Source organism: Hypanus sabinus, chromosome 27 (assembly GCF_030144855.1).
Source record: "Hypanus sabinus isolate sHypSab1 chromosome 27, sHypSab1.hap1, whole genome shotgun sequence".
Classification (NCBI taxonomy): domain Eukaryota; kingdom Metazoa; phylum Chordata; class Chondrichthyes; order Myliobatiformes; family Dasyatidae; genus Hypanus; species Hypanus sabinus.
This window is the reverse complement of record NC_082732.1, coordinates 44,397,191-44,414,179: the sequence shown is the minus strand read 5'-3', so window position 1 is coordinate 44,414,179 and position 16,989 is coordinate 44,397,191. Positions and strand designations below refer to the sequence as shown.

Sequence of the window (16,989 nt, the reverse complement as noted above, 5' to 3'; positions counted from 1 at the left end):
CCACACACACAATTCCAGGCCTCTTCCATCACTTCTAGTTCCTCAGTCTCCACACACACAATTCCAAGGTCCTTGGGTGGGACCTGATGAGGCAGGACTTATTTAGAGATACCGCGCTCAACAGGCCTTTCCCGCCCAACAGCCCACCTATTTAACCCTTAACCTAACAGAACAATTTACAATGGCCGATTAACCGGAATGTCTTTGGACTGTGGGAGCAAACCCACATGTTCACAGGGAGGATGTTTAAACTCATTGCAGAGGGCACATGAATTCAACCCCAAAAGCCCCAGACTGTGAGAGCATCTGCTAACCGTGACGCCCGCATCTCATGGTATACCTATCATCACTGTAGCTGTGAGTGTGTGGGTAGGGTTGGGATTTCACCCGGGGGAATTAGACTTTTGGAATTTGTGCATCTCCCTGACGTGTTTTTCTCTCTCTGACTCTGCAGTTGCTTGGCATGGATGCCTTGCTGGGGAACGAGTCGAGTTGGCCACTCTTGTTGGGGTTGCTCTTTGTTCCTGCCTTGATTCAGAGCATTGTTTTGCCTTTGTGTCCTAAAAGTCCACGTTACCTCCTCATCAACAAGAACGAAGAGGAAAAGGCAAGGAATGGTAAGCTCATCTGGGGGGACGCAACATCTACCCCCACCTTTCATATTGAACAGAGATGAGGACATTTCCTGTTGTGGGGGAGTCTAGGTCCACAGACCAAAGCCTCAGAATTCAGGGACATCTCTTTAGAATGGGGTTGAGGAGGAATTTCTTTAGCCAGAGGGTGGTGAATCTGTCAAATTAATTGCCACAGACGGATGTGGAGGCCAAGTCATTGGGTATATTTAAATCGGCGGTTGATAGGTTCTTGATTAGTCAGGGTGTCAAATGTTAAGGGGAGAAGGCAGGAAAATGGGTTTGAGAGGGAAAATAAATCGGCCATGATGGAATGATGGAGCAGACTTGATGGGCTGAATGGCCTAATTGTGCTTCTATATCTTATGATGTTGTGTTAAGATTAAATTTACTCTTGACAGCTCAGCAAAGCATCATGTTTAACTTATTTTCAAATGGTCTCTTTACAATGAGGCCGTTTGCTCCATTGAGTCAGAGAAGCTCCCAGAGTAATCCCTTCTGTTAACCTGACCTTGGACGCTGCCTCCGTGGAGTTTGCATGCATTCCCTGGTTGAGTTTCCCATTAAGTCAGAGAAGCTCCCAGAGTAATCCCTTCTGTTAACCTGACCTTGGACGCTGCCTCCGTGGAGTTTGCATGCATTCCCTGGTTGAGTTTCCCATTGAGTCAGAGAAGCTCCCAGAGTAATCCCTTCTGTTAACCTGACCTTGGACGCTGCCTCCGTGGAGTTTGCATGCATTCCCTGGTTGAGTTTCCCATTGAGTCAGAGAAGCTCCCAGAGTAATCCCTTCTGTTAACCTGACCTTGGACGCTGCCTCCGTGGAGCTTGCATGCATTCCCTGGTTGAGTTTCCCATTGGTGATGGGATGGGGATTTGTCCCTGTTGGATGGGGTTGATGGAATTTCTCCCAGGGAGTTGCTGTGGGCTCAATGGAGCCACACAGAACAAACACGAGCACAGGCCCTTTGGCCCAATTCGTGCATGTTAAAGAAGATGCCCATCTAAGGAGTTCCCATTTGCCCACTATTCATCTTAACCCCTTCCTATCCATTTACCTGTCTGCCAAAGGCTGAACAGCCTCCTCTGTAAACCGAGAATGTGGGGCTGCAGCGGGAGAGGAAGTGGGGAGTAATTACTTATTTAGAGAGACAGCATGGAATAGGCCGAATGAGCTGCACCCCCCAGCAACCCACCTATTTGACCTGAGCCTAATCACAGGACAATTTACAATGGCCTACTAACCGGCAGGTATTTGGACTGTGGAGGAGACCAGGGCACCTGGAGAAACCCTACGCAGTTATAGGGAGGACGTACAAATTCCTTACAGGATTGAACTCTGAACTCAGACGCTCTGAGCGACAAGGATGATCCCTTGGAGTCCTGGTACTCTGCCGCTATGCGTCAGGAATGAGGCCCTAACTTACAATTTCGTACGTGTATTTTTACTTTGAGGTTATTTAGTCCGTCCAGTCTGTTTGCTTGTGGCGGCAGTGGAGCGCGACATGCTCGGCACCGCGTGTGAGAGTGGGCTAGTGTTTTCACCCGTCACCTTTCCCCTCCAGTCCTGAAGAAGCTTCGCGGAGTGTCAGATGTCACCGCGGACCTGCAGGAGATGAAAGAGGAGAGCAGGCAGATGATGAGGGAGAAGAAAGTGACGATCCCCGAACTCTTCAAATCCCCGATGTACCGTCAGCCGATTATCATCGCCATCGTCCTCCAGCTGTCACAGCAACTCTCAGGAATCAACGCCGTGAGTATCAACGTCCCCTCTATAGCACAAGCGCAGCTAGCAAAGTGTTGTGAGATTCGTCAGAGTGCTGCTGGTTTACAGTGTTTGCCAAAGTAAATTCATTATCGAGGTGAAAATATCACCGTGGATATCCATTTTCCTGCAGGCATTCACAAGAAAATAAAGAAGTACATTAGAATTTATGAAAAAATAAGTATTTATAAATTGCAGGTATAAAATGTTAAAATGAAAATCTACAGTGTGTATATAGTGCGTATAGTCCACCCAGACACAACATGAGCGTGTGTGCGCGCGAGTGTCTGTGTGTGTGCGTATACACCTACAGTCTATATTATACTGAGAAAATGAGTTCTACATTAGAATGAAGATGGGTTGAGTGAGCTAATGCTTTGCTCTTTTGAGCAAAGGAGGATGAGTGGCGACTCGATAGAAGTGTACAAAATTTTCTAAGTTGAAGAAAGTGCATTCAATCCTTTACCGAGAAACCAGCAAAAACGAACTGTCTTGTAATGAACAAACTAATGAAAAAACTAATGAAACTACTAGAACTAGTGATATAACAAAATAAAGGGTCTAAGTGTATTCAAGCATATTTAATTGGCAATCTTAAACATTAGCAGTTAACCGTAACTAAGGGAGGCACTGATCAAGTGGACAGGTAGTCTTTCTCCCAGAGTGGAAAGGGCTAAACCAGGGGACATAATTTTAATGTGATTGGAGGAAAGTATAGCAGGGGATGTCTGAGGCAGGTTGTGGGAGAGTGGTAGGAGCGTGGAATGTGCTGCTGGGATGGTTGTAGAGGAAGATGTATTGGGCAGATGCAAGAAACACTTGGGTAGAAAAACAGGTGCTATGTGGAAGGGAAGAGTTAGATTGATCTTTGAGTAGGTTAAAAGGCCAACACAACAGTGTGGGCCGAAGGGCCTGGAGTGTTCTATGTTCTAGATCACAACCAAGTGCAAACATTGCACTTGCACCACAGACTGCCCACATCCCCTGGGTCAGTCCCGTCGCTGACTGCCCACATCCCCTGGGTCAGTCCCGTCGCTGACTGCCCAACATCCCCTGGGTCAGTCCCGTCGCTGACTGCCCACATCCCCTGGGTCAGTCCCGTCGCTGACTGCCCAACATCCCCTGGGTCAGTCCCGTCGCTGACTGCCCAACATCCCCTGGGTCAGTCCCGTCGCTGACTGCCCAACATCCCCTGGGTCAGTCCCGTCGCTGACTGCCCACATCCCCTGGGTCAGTCCCGTCGCTGACTGCCCAACATCCCCTGGGTCAGTCCCGTCGCTGACTGCCCAACATCCCCTGGGTCAGTCCCGTCGCTGACTGCCCACATCCCCTGGGTCAGTCCCGTCGCTGACTGCCCACATCCCCTGGGTCAGTGATTGTATTGTTTTGTAATGTTCTATGTTCTGCCTGCACAACCTATTCAGCACCTCTGTGCTGTAAATCCTGCCTTTAAATTTATTGCACAAATATTTCTGCTGGTGTTTTCTCAGACTGACTGTTTTTTATCCGCAGATATTTTATTATTCCACCAGTATTTTCGAGAATGCCGGGGTGGAGCAGCCAGTTTATGCCACCATTGGATGTGGTGTGGTTAACTTTGCATTCACATTTGTGTCGGTAAGTGTTCATTTTAACTGAGGTTCCTTCCTCAACTTTGGGAGAGTTTGGCATTAAGACCTTCCCAGAGGAAAGGGTTAACAGAGAAAGCGGAGGTTGATAGGTTTTGATCAGTCAGGGCATCAATTGTTATTAGGAGTCAGGAGAATGCGGTTGAGGAGGATAGTAAGCAAAAGGAGGGCTTTGATTTCTATCCTAGACAGGTCAGTGAACTCTTGCATAAGTTTACAGTCATTAACATTTGGTGGGGAACTTACCCACCCACAAAGTTTTGGGGTTTTGGAACTGACTGCCCAGTCGTGGCAGGGGGTTCGACCATAAGATATGAGAGCAAGTCGGCCCATCGAGCCTGCTCCGCCATTCCATCGTGTCTGCTTTAGTATCCCCCTCAGCCCTATTCTGCTTTCTCCCAGTAACCTTTGACACACTTAGTAATCTTAAAACCAATCAATCTCCACTTTAAATACAATCAATAGTTTGGCTGCGAGAGCCATCTGTAGCAATGAATTCCACATCTTCATCACCTGGATAAAGAAGTTTCTCCTCATCTCTGTTCTAAAATGACTATCTCTCTATTCTGAGGCTGTGCCCTCTGGTTCTAGACTCTCCTGCTACAGGGGACATCCTCTCCACATCCAGTCTATCTTAGTCTTTCAATATTCATCAGTTTCAGTGAGATCCTTCCTCATTCTTCTAAGCTCTAGTGAGTAGGGGCCCAGAGTCAACAAATGCTCCTCGTATGATAACCCTTTCATTTGGAGTCATTCTTGTGACCCTCCTCTGCATCCTGTCTTGGATAAGGGGCCCAAAACTGCAAGTACAGTACCATCCTACAGGTTCCCATCATGTTATGGGGTGACAACTCGAAGAGCTGTGCCTGGCTGGGTGACGGACTTGGTGGGGAGGTGACACTAGGCCAGAGAAGGGATCAGGGTAGTATGGATATCAAGGTGTCAAGCCCCATGATCAGTGAGTCCTGGAGCCTGTACCAGATGTCAAAGTATGAAGGTTGAAGACTGAAGTCAGCAACCCTTTGAGGCCCAATAGTTGACCGGCGATGTCAGCCTGTCCAAAGGACAGAGGCCCACAGTCTACGAGTCTGGGCTGGGTTGGGGGCCCGGAAGGTTAGACGCTGCCCGTCTGTTGAACGTTGTGAGGTTGCTATGTTGGTTCTGGAATGTGTGGGCTTGCGGGCTGCCCCAGCACATCCTTGGGTTGTGTGAGTTGTTATTCCCTTTGTCTCAAAATCCATCAAGTTCTGCTTCTTGTGCAGCCATTCTTGACCCTCTGGGGGGAGGTTTCTAAAGGTTCACCATCCCAAGTGAGGAAATGTTTCCTCATCTCTGGCCCCTGGTCTCGGACGCCTGAGCCGGGCCCAAGCACCTTCCCCACGATGTGTAAATTCCAACAGATCCCCAGCCGTACACGGTTGGGAGCAAGATGCTTGTCGGGAGTTTCTAACCAAATGTGCTTGTCTCTTCAGCTGTTTGTGGTGGAGCGTGCAGGACGTCGGACTCTACACCTGATCGGCCTGGGAGGCATGGCTATCTGTGCCGTCACGATGACCATCGCCCTCGTCCTCCTGGTGAGTGGGGTGGCCTGCACACGAGCAGCTTAACTGCCGTCTCAGAGCTCCAGGCAACATCCTGACCTCTGGTCCTGTGTGCGTGCTTGCTGTGACCACGTGCGTTTCCTCCGGGTGCTTCTGATTCCTCCCACAAATGTACGGGTTCATCGGGATTGTAAGTTGCCCCCAGTGTGTGGCTGAGGGGTATTATCTTGGGGGGGGGGGAGTGGATGAGAATAGGTTATTGAGTGGCTGTTTGGTGAATATAAGACCTGTTTCTATATTGTGTGTCAGCAGCCTGTTGTCATGGAGTCTGATATTGGCACATAGCAAGGACAACCAAACCATAAACACCAGGTCAACTGGGGGTAGAAGTGGCTCAGGCACGCCCATGAGAAAGAGCGACACTAATGTGGTTTTAGTCTACATGGGTGGTTGATGGTCAGGTTGAACCCGAAGGGCCTCTGGCAATGGGTGTATGGCCTGAACTACCAGGCTCAGGTAAAGTGGCAGAGACCATCAGTGACTTACCATGGTTTACTCCAAAACCTCCAGTTCCCCTTTGCACCCCAGAGGCATGTGAATCAGTGAGTTATAATCACAAGAGATTCTGCTGATGCTGGAAATCCAGAGCAACACAGACAAAATGCTGGAGGAGCTCAGCAGGTCAGGCGACATCTAGAGAGAGTCCTGATGAAGGGTCTCTGCTTGGAATGTCAACTGTTTATTCCTCTCCGTAGATGCTGCCTGACCTGCTGAGTTCCTCCAGCATTTTGTGTGTGTGTGTGTTGCTTTGAGTCAGTGAGTTAATTGGCCAAAATTGCCCCCAAGATTGCTGGTGAGGGGAGAAGTAAAATGTAGAATTACGCTGTAAGCAGATCGGTGTGGATTTCAGCCAAAACCAGGAGAATTATTTACAGGGGCAATCCTAAACAGAGTAATTTAGCATTTAGTGGATTGCCCTGCAATGCCAGCCAGTAACCCCAATGTTCCTGCTGCAGTCTGTAAATTCTCCCTGTGGGTTTTTCTGGGTGCTCCAGTGTTCTCAGCAGTCCAAAGTTGTACATACTAGGGTTAGTAAGTTGTGGGCGTGCTATATTGGTGCCAGATGCTTGGGAGCTCTTTTCAATCCTTGCCGATTTGATTTGAGACAAACCACACATTTCATGGAATGTTTCTATGTACATGTCACAAATAAAGCTAATCTTTAGCTCCTTATAAACTTGGTGGTTTGGAATGCAACTTCCCTGAAACTTGCTCCCTGGTTTTGCCCTGTTGTGCTGAGACACACATTGGGTAAAGAGTTTACGGTTCTTTCTGAATAAGAATGAGCTGGAGTTATTGTTGGGTTTCACATTGGGTGAATAAGTTTGATGTTTATAATGATGGCTTTCTAATGCGATGATGGTTTTGACCCAGAAACAACTGCCATGGATGAGTTACATCAGCATCGTCGCCGTCTTTGGCTTCGTGGCCTTTTTCGAAGTTGGGCCTGGGCCCATCCCCTGGTTCATTGTCGCTGAGCTCTTCAGCCAAGGCCCAAGGCCGGCTGCCATCGCCGTGTCTGGTCTGTCCAACTGGACTGCAAACTTCCTCGTTGGCATGTGCTTCCAGTACGTGGAGGTAGGTACATTGCGTGGCCTGTCTCATTTTTGACCTCAGGAGGGGAAGACTGCGGCAGGGTTGTCAGGAAAAGGCTGGATGACTTTGGGTGGGAGAGTGAGGAGAATTAAATGGGATCTGTGTAGTGGGTGCAGGATGGTTGGTGTGGACCTTGGCTGAACATGCAGAGAAGTATTTACTGAGTTATAAGGGATGGTTGAATAGGTTAGGACTTTATTCTCTAGAGTAGAGTTTCCCAAACTTATTTATGCCATGGACCACTCCCGTTAACCGAGGGGTCTGTGAATCCCAGGCTGAGAACTCCTGCACTTGAGCATTGAAGAATGAGGTGAGATTTAATGCAGGTATACAAACCTATGAGGGGTATTAGATAGGGTAAATGCAAGCAGGCTTTTCTACTGAGCTTGGGTGAGACTAGCACTGGAGGTCATGGGTTGAGGGTGAAAGGTGAACTATATGAGGGGGATCTTCGCTCAGAGGGTAGTGAGAGTGTGGAATGAGCTGCCAGTGGAAATGGAGGATGCAGGTTTGGTTTCAATTTTTAAGAGAAATCTGGAAGGTACATAGATGGGAGGTCTGTAGTCTGGGCACAGGTTGATGGGATTGGGTAGATTCATAGTTCAGCACGGACTGGGTGAGCCGAAGGGTGTTTTTCTGTGATATGTAGTTACCTATGACTCTAAGGACAATCTATAAGCTTGCTTGGTCGGAACTCTACCTCCCGAGACTAAGGGGTGGACTTTTGACAAATTGCCTCTAGATTCCACCAGGAGGCTATGGTCAACTCCCCCAACAAGTTTGGCATGAAGGAGCTAACAGCCTGGGGGCTGATTCCCAGAGAGCATCAGCTGAACGGCCAGTGACTCTCCCACACACGTGCCTGACCTGCTGGTTGTTTCCCATGTATTCTTGTTTTAGATAGAGTAGTAGTGTACTCCAGAGTAGTAGTGATAGAATGAGGGGGTCAGTGGAGTTATTGGTGAGTGTTAATCTTCAAGGTGTTGCAGACAACATTCACATCAGCTGATGTTTGGAGAATTGGGCCCCATGGGAGAAGTGCCTGATATTTTAGATGCATTGACAGATTGGACAGCCAGAGCTTTTTGCCCAGGGCAGAAATGGCTAATACGAGGGGCCATCATTTTAAGGTGATTTGAGGAAGGCTTGGGGGAGATGTCTGGGTAGTGTTTTTTTACACTCAAGGTGATGGGTACATGGAACATGCTGACAAGGGTGGTGGTAGAGACAGATACATTAGGGACATTTAAGAGACTTTTAGATAGGCACATGGATTATAGAAAAATGGACGGCTATGTGCTTGATCTTGGGGTAGGTTTAAAGACTGGCACAAGATTGTGGGCCCAAGAGTCTGTATTGTGCTATACTGTTTTGTGTTCATATTTCCTTGAGCAGAGGCTGGTAAAAGCAGTAAATGAAACCTTCCTTTGTTGGGGTGTGATTGAAAAACCTCTCAGTAAATTGGGGAGAAGAATGGAGGAATTCAAGATCACTAGAAAACTTTGATTGGATTTTGCCCTAGATATTTGGTAGGAATGACCTCCAGCCATGAGCTCCCAGCTCCTTTGTAAGTTGATATTTCAGGCCAAGATCCTTCCTCTGGATTGATTAATTCCAATTCATTCATTCATCCTGATGAACAGTCTCGGCCTAAAATATCGACTCTAATTATCTCCATAGTTGCTGCCTGACCCGCTGAGTTCCTCCAGCATTGTGTGTGTTGCTCTGGATTTCCAGCATCTGAGAAACTCTTATGTTTCTGACTGAACCACTAAAAGCATTTTTCTTCCTTCCTAACAGCAACTCTGCGGCCCTTATGTTTTCATCATCTTCACCGTGTTACTGGTCATTTTCTTCGTGTTCACCTACTTCAAGGTCCCTGAGACCAAGGGGCGGACATTTGATGAGATTTCCTCTGGATTCCGCCAGGGGGCCGGGGTCGAAGTTGACGTCGATGTTGATGTTGACTCTCATGAGAAGGGCACCCTGGAGGAACTCAACACCCTGGGGGCTGATTCTCAGGTTTAATGTGGCACTGAACCACTGAGGGAGACTGGAAGACGTGGGGATGTGTAGCCAACACTACTGAGAAAAATGTAAGGGGAGGGGGGAGGTCGATGGTCCCGTCAGGAGGCTGCTGTTTATGTGTAGGAAGTGAGTTCCAATTTTTCTGGCAGTTCACATCTCCAATTTTCATAAAATCTTCTGTTGGACAGCAAAACTAACTTTTTGAATATTTTGCAGTTTTGACTGACGAAGTTATCAATTAATGTTTCAAAGCTTTCCATGTATAGAATTAAGTATTTATATGCGGGGTATGTTTATAGTGTTTATAGAACAATAAATTATAGTGCTAATGTAAATATAATGAGGCAGTGGCCCAATGTAAATGTACAAACAGATTTGAAGTTCCTTTAGCTGTAGACTTTGGTTGTATATGAGTAGACTTTCTTACTGTACAGCACACATTGTAGAAAACTACTGCAGGTTCACTGGAAGCCCAGAATATATTTTTAAAAATTGTCATAAATTTCCGGTACGTTTGTGTATTGGAAATGACATTAAACAATCTTGAATCTTAAATGCATTTTCAAGCAATATCCCTGATTCTAAACCATGTTTCTCTGACCTTCAATATGACAATTTACGCTGGAATAAATTAGCAGAGGAACATGATTGTGAGCAGGATGAACACTTGTCTGCGAGTTCAGACGGTGGTGGCCAAGACGAGTGTAGCTGGTAGTCCTTTCCCAAGTAGTGAATGCATCTTCACCACCACCTCCCCATTCCCTGGAAACGGTTTAAGCCATCTTGTGCACCTGGGGAAGGGTGCGCTGTGGGTGGTGTGCAGGGTTACCATGTAAATCCCAATGTGTATCAAGTTGCGTCTTGCAGAGACCTCAGCGACACTGTGTTTGTGTGTGAGATTTGTGAAAGTCAATGTTTCACACTTTCTGTAAGGACCATGATGTTTTTAAGTGAAGAACACTCCAATGCCAATGGTGGCAAAACAAGTGAGTCTGTGTCTCTTTTCAGTTTAATTTAAACACCGTTCCATTGTCAATCCAAAGTATTAATCACATTTGAGGAATATGTGGTGCAGCTGGTTGGCTGACCTCCCTCCTGTCTGGGGTCAGCCACTCAATGGCTACTGAAATATGAGTTTTATAGATTATCTGATTCCCATGGTTTTGATTTGATTTCTTTCAGAAGTAAGTCCTGCTCAATGCATGATTTCTGCTGTTCAAATGCTTTGACCTAATATCTGGGCTGGACTTCTCTGCCCTATCAGGGCACACATCAGTCAGACTGGTGTCTCAAGGATGTTCCCTCACTCAGTGTCCCACCCTTGATCAGCAAGGTAGCGCAGTGGTTAGTGCGACGGTGTCAGAGTTGAACTCTGGCATCCTCTACAATGAGTTTGTACGTCCTCTGGTGTGTGTGGGTTTGCTCCGCATGCACTGGTTTTCTCGCACCATCCAAAGACGTACCAGTTGGTAACTTAATTGATCATTGTAAATTGCCCCATGATTAGGCTAGGGTTAAACTGGGGGTCATTGGGTGGCGCAGGTCAAAAGGCTGGAAGGGTCTGTTTCACGCTGTATCTCTAAATAAAATATAAAAGCGTCTTGCCCTGTCCTCTGCACTGTACCCTGCATCAGTTTGCCCAGAACAGACCTCGAAGCATAACTGAGACCAATGTGGATCTCTGTGAGGGCAGCTTCCCCATTTACTTGCTTGAGCTCTCTGTGACAGGCAGGGAGCTCAAAAAACACTTGGGGCTAGCTTAAACAAAGAACGACTTTTAAAGTTCGACAGTTTTTATAGTTATTTTCAGTGTAAAGAAAGAAAACCATTAAACTGGATAATTACTGCAGATGGATTGGTAGTACCTTGATGGCAGTTTTTCCACTATAAGAACAGGTAAAAAGAAATCTTGTTCAGAACAAGTTCTGCAGCCATTAGAAGGGTGAGGAGACAGACGGTGAAGTGGATGTCTGCCTCTCCGTTCTGGGATACATTCTCTAGGTCAGATTCTGGGGTTTGCACTGTTAGAACTCCAAAATTATTTTTTAAAGAACGTAGTGCATACAAATGCAAAATATTTCTCTGGCTGAGTAAGTAACACATTTTCTTTGGTTGTTTTTATAATGCCGTTGTATCTTATCTGTAACTGTTCCTCAGTAGCAATGATTGTGTCTACTGGAAACGATGTAAAACCTGATGTGTGGGAAAAAAAAAACAAATTAATCTAGCACACTTGTTTAAAATAGCGTTTGTACACAGATTTTTTACTTATTTCTCTGAGAACTCACCTTAGTGACAACTAAGCTGAAAATTAAAAAAAACAAACATACTCATGGCTTTGTGTTATTGCTAAGACCTAATTTAAAGAGTGTCGTTGTGGCGTAGAGGTTAGTGTAATGCTATTACAGCTCGGGCATCTGAAGGTAGTGTTGAATTCCAACACCCTATTTAAGGAGTTGTTTTACATTCTCCCCATAAACTACCTGGGTTTCCTCCCACAGTTCAAAGGTGTACTGGGTTGCAGGTTCATTGATCATTACAAATTGTCCTGTGATTAGGTTAGGGTTAAATTGGTGGGTCCAGCTCAGTGGGCCAGAAGGGCCTGTTCTGTGCTATCTCCAAATGAAGAGATTGTGGGTGGCAATGTGGTGTGTGTCTGGAGTTCAAGTCCCAACAAGGCCAAAGTAAATTTATCATCAAAGTTCATGCATGTCACCATATACAACCCTGGGATTCATTTCCTTGTGGGTGTTTACAGTAAATGAAACGAAACACACGAGAATCAATGTAAAACTACACACAAAGGCGGACAAACAGCCAAAGTGCAAATTCAAAAAGGAAAAAAAAGCAAATGATAATGAATAAGTAATAAATAATATTGAGAACATGAGTTGTAGAGTCCTTGAGAGTGAGTCGGTTCTGCGTTAGTGTGAGTGAAGTTATCCACTCCAGTTTAGGAGCCTGATGGTTGGTGGTGTAGGCCCTGAGGCTCCTGTACCTCCTCCCTGATTGTGCAGTGAGAAGAGAGCGTGACTGTAATAGCAGTAGTAGTGCTAATTGTCTGACATGACCAACGATGACAGGAAACCTGTGGGGGAGAGTTTTTAAAATGGAAAAGCTCTTGCACTGGGGCAGTTCCACTCTCCCGACCTCAGAGTCTGGGTCCAGTGGTACGAGCAGGCATCACAGCTGTGGTCTTCCTTGACTTCTGTGCCCTGTCACACTCTTCACTCTCCACAGAGTGTCGCGGGCCTGTTGAGTTCATCTGCTCAGTCCATCAGAGCTGACTTTGCATGGTAGGACAGGCATGTCCCTATCACTGGAGTACGAGGCTGTTGGCTACCCTCACCTGGTTTAGCCCACCTGTCGAAGCAGTGTTTGTGTGGCCGCTGTCACATGCAAACAGCTACCTGGAGCCACAGGTGAGAGCTGAGTGTCCGGTGGGGACCAAACGTGAGTGAGCCGCCCCAGAATGGACACGACCAGCCTTGTCACCAGAGGTGTTACCCCTTGTTGGACATCACATATACCCATGAAATAGTAATTCATTCATTATGTGCCGTGATGAATGATGGGGGCAATCGTGGCCTTTTCGTGACCATGATTGTTCTTGGCAAATTTTTCTACAGCAGCATCTTTACAAGACAGGTGACCCCAGTCTTCATCAATACTCTCCGGAGATTGTCTGCCTGGTGTTGGTGGTTGCATATCTGGAAAGTATGATGCCCACCACCTGCCCCCATGGCTTCACATGACCCTGACTGGAGGGACGAAGCAGGACTTGCTGCTCCATGCCCAGGGGTGACCCGGTGGCTAGCAGAGGGAAGGAGTGCCTTACACCTCCTTTGGTAGAGTCGTAGCTCCACCCCAGTAATAGTAATACTAGTTTTCAGTAATTGGGATGAGCAAGTCAACCGGAGTTTACACAAGTAGGGTGAGCTACAGGAATAACAAGATACTTGGAGAAGTATCACAAACACATAGACAATTGATAATCGTGTTTATTATTGTTAATGTACTGAGGTCCAGTGAAAAACTGTTTTGCCAGCCGTCAGTTCATCACATCGGTGCATAAAAAGGTTAGATTAGTTTTATTTGTCACATGCATGCTGTGAACTGTGCCATTCGCTTCAATAACCAACCCAGTCTGAGGATGTGCTGGAAGCAGCCCACAAGTGTCACTGCAGTAACATGGCTTCCGCACAAATTACTAGCCTGCAAACTGATGACATTAATATCAGAACTTGCAGTAATTTCTCCCACTCGCACACCTGCTTTCGTTCCCCATTCTCACCTGTCCGCTTTCCGCTCCAATCGGATCACGCCCGGCTGGCCGGTGCGAGCGCTGGACTTGGAGGTGAGTGCTCCTGGATTACACTCTGGCTGGCTCCCTGTAAACTTTCCATCCATGCTGGGGTTGAGCGCTTGGCGTCGTAAACAAAATGCAAATACTAAAGAAAAACACGGTTGGCGCCTGATGTACCACAAAGAGCAGAGAGAAACAGCAACTATCACCTGCCAGCTTCTCACTTCACCCCTCCTCCCCCACCCTCCTACCTTCCCCCTCACCTGGTTTCACTTACCCCAGTGCCGCCTGCCCCGCTGAGTCCCCCCGCGCACTGGGCTGCCTGCCTGAACGTGTCCACCAGAGGGCGCTGTCTTCACGCCGCAGCGGCTGGGAGCTTGTACTGCACGTGTTCCCCAACAAGTTGCCTCACACCACCCGGGTTTATTATCAGTGAAATCTGTTGTTTTGTGGCAGCAGTACAGCGCAATACATAAAACAACTACAGCACGGAAACAGGCCATCTCAGCCCTTCTAGTCCGAGCTGAACGCTTACTCTCACCTAGTCCCACTGACACGCACTCAGCCCATAACCCCCCATTCCTTTCCTGTCCATATACCTATCCAATTTTACTTTAAATGACAATACCGAACCTGCCTCTACCACTTCTACTGGAAGCTCATTCCACACAGCTACTACTCTCCTGGTAAAGAAATTCCCCTCATGTTACCCTTAAACTTTTGCCCCTGAAGTCTCAACTCATGTCCTCTTGTTTGAATCTCCCCTACTCTCAATGGAAAAAGCCTATGCACTTCAACTCAATCTATTCCCCTCATAATTTTAAATACCTCTATCAAGTCCCCCCTCAACCTTCTACGCTCCAAAGAAAAAAGACCAAACTTGTTCAATCTTTCCCTGTAACTTAGGTGCTGAAACCCAGGTAACTCTAGTAAAGCTTCTCTGTATTCTCTCTATTTTGTTGACATCTTTCCTATAATTTGGTGACCAGAACTGTACACAATACTCCAAATTCGGCCTCACCAATGCCTTGTACAATTTTAACATTACATCCCAACTCCTATACTCAATGCTCTGATTTATAAAGGCCAGCATACCAAAAGCTTTCTTCAACACCCTATCCACATGAGATTCCACCTTCAGGGAACTATGCACCATTATCCCTAGATCACTCTGTTCTACTGCATTCTTCAATGCCCTATCATTTACCATGTATGTCCTATTTGGATTATTCCTACCAAAATGTAGCACCTCACACTTATCAGCATTAAACTCCATCTGCCATTGTTCAGCCCACTCTTCTAACTGGCCCAAATCTCTCTGCAAACTTTGAAAACCTACTTCATCATCCACAATGCCATCTACCTTAGTATCATCTGCATACTTACTAATCCAATTTACCACCCCATCATCCAGATCATTAATGTATATGACAAACAACATTGGACCCAGTACAGATCCCTGAAGCACACCACTAGTCACTGGCCTCCAACCTGACAAACAGTAATCCACCACTACTCTCTGGCATCTCCCATCCAGCCACTGTTGAATCCATTTTACTACTTCAATATTAATACCTAACAACTGAACCTTCTTAACTAACCTTCCATGCGGAACCTTGTCAAAGGCCTTACTGAAGTCCATATAGACAACATCCACTGCTTTACCCTCATCAACTTTCCTAGTAACATCTTCAAAAAATTCAATAAGATCTGTCAAACATGACTTTCCACGTACAAATCCATGTTGACTGTTCCTAATCAGACCCTGTTATTCCAAATAATTTATATATACCATCTCTAAGAATACTTTCCATTAATTTACCCACCACTGACGTCAAACTGACAGGCCTATAATTGCTAGGTTTACTCTTAGTACCCTTTTTAAACAATGGAACCACATGAGCAATACGCCAATCCTCCGGCACCATCCCCGTTTCTAATGACATTTGAAATATTTCTGTCAGAGCCCCTGCTATTTCTACACTAACCTCCCTCAAGGTCCTAGGGAATATCCTGTCAGGACCTGGAGATTTATCCACTTTTATATTCTTTAAAAGCACCAGTCCTTCCTCCTCTTTAATCGTCATAGTTTCCATAACTTCCCTACTTGTTTCCCCTACCTCACACAAGTCAATATCCTTCTTCTTAGTGAATACCGAAGAAAATAAATTGTTCAAAATCTCCCCCATCTCTTTTGGCTCCACACATAGCAGTCCTCTCTGATTCTCTAAGGGACCAATTTTATCCTTCACTATCCTTTTGGTATTAATATAACTGTAGAAACCCTTTGGATATATTTTCACTTTACTTGCCAAAGCAACCTTGTATCTTCTTTTAGCTTTTCTAATTTCTTTCTTAGGATTCTTACATTCTTTATATTCCTCAAGCACCTAATTTACTCCATGCTGCCTGTATTTATTGTAGATATCTCTCTTTTTCCGAACAAAGTTTCCAATATCCCTTGAAAACCATGGATCTCTCAAACTTTTAACCATTCCTTTCAACCTAACAGGAACATAAGGATTCTGTACCCTCAAAATTTCACCTTTAAATGATCTCCATTTCTCTATTACATCCTTCCCATAAGACAAATTGTCCCAATCCACTCCTTCTAAATCCTTTCGCATCTCCTCAAAGTTAACCTTTCTCCAATCAAAAATCTCAACCCTGGGTCCAGTCCTATCCTCTATAATTATATTGAAACTAATGGCATTATGATCACTGGACCCGAAGTGCTCCCCAACACATACCTCCATCACCTGACCTATTTCATTCCCTAACAGGAGATCCAACACTGCCCCTTCTCTAGTTGGTACCTCTACGTATTGCTACAAAAAACTATCCTGCACACATTTTACAAACTCCAAACCATCCATCCCTTTTACAGTATGGGATTCCCAGTCTATGTGTGAAAAATTAAAATCTCCCACAATCACAACCCTGTGCTTGCTACAAATATCTGCTATCTCCTTACAAATTTGTTCCTCCAATTCTCGCTCCCCATTAGGTGGTTTATAATACACCCCTATAAGTGTTACTACACCTTTCCCATTCCTTAATTCCACCCAAATAGTCTGCCTAGACGAGCCCTCTAATCTATCCTGCAAGAGCACCACTGTAATAATTTCTCTGACAAGCAACGCAACACCTCCACCTCTTGTCCCTCCGATTCTATGACACCTGAAGCAACGAAATCCAGGAATATTTAGTTGCCAATCACACCCCTCCTGCAACCATGTTTCACTAATAGTTACAACATCATATTTCCAGGTATCAATCCATGCTCTAAGCTCATCCACCTTTCTTACATTGCTCCTAGCATTAAAATAAATGCCTTTAAGAAATTCTCCATCTCTTCCTCTCTGTTTATCTCTAACAGTACAAAGAACTTTACTGTCTTCTTCTTCTTCCTTCTTCCATACATCTGTTCCTACAC

General features: G+C 45.8%; 1 protein-coding gene across 1 annotated transcript in view; it reads left to right on the top strand.

Annotated features, from left to right (window-relative positions):
• The window catches only part of LOC132382282 (solute carrier family 2, facilitated glucose transporter member 1-like), a 46,699-nt gene extending 35,123 nt beyond the window's left edge, over positions 1–11,576 (top strand). Inside the window, exons 5-10 of the mRNA XM_059952385.1 lie at positions 455–617; positions 2,195–2,382; positions 3,907–4,011; positions 5,495–5,596; positions 6,998–7,201; positions 9,020–11,576. Coding sequence (XP_059808368.1) covers positions 455–617; positions 2,195–2,382; positions 3,907–4,011; positions 5,495–5,596; positions 6,998–7,201; positions 9,020–9,247 — 990 coding nt within the window. The 3' untranslated portion in view covers positions 9,248–11,576. The remainder of the gene's footprint in view (positions 1–454; positions 618–2,194; positions 2,383–3,906; positions 4,012–5,494; positions 5,597–6,997; positions 7,202–9,019) is intronic.
• Positions 11,577–16,989: the final 5,413 nt, after the last annotated feature.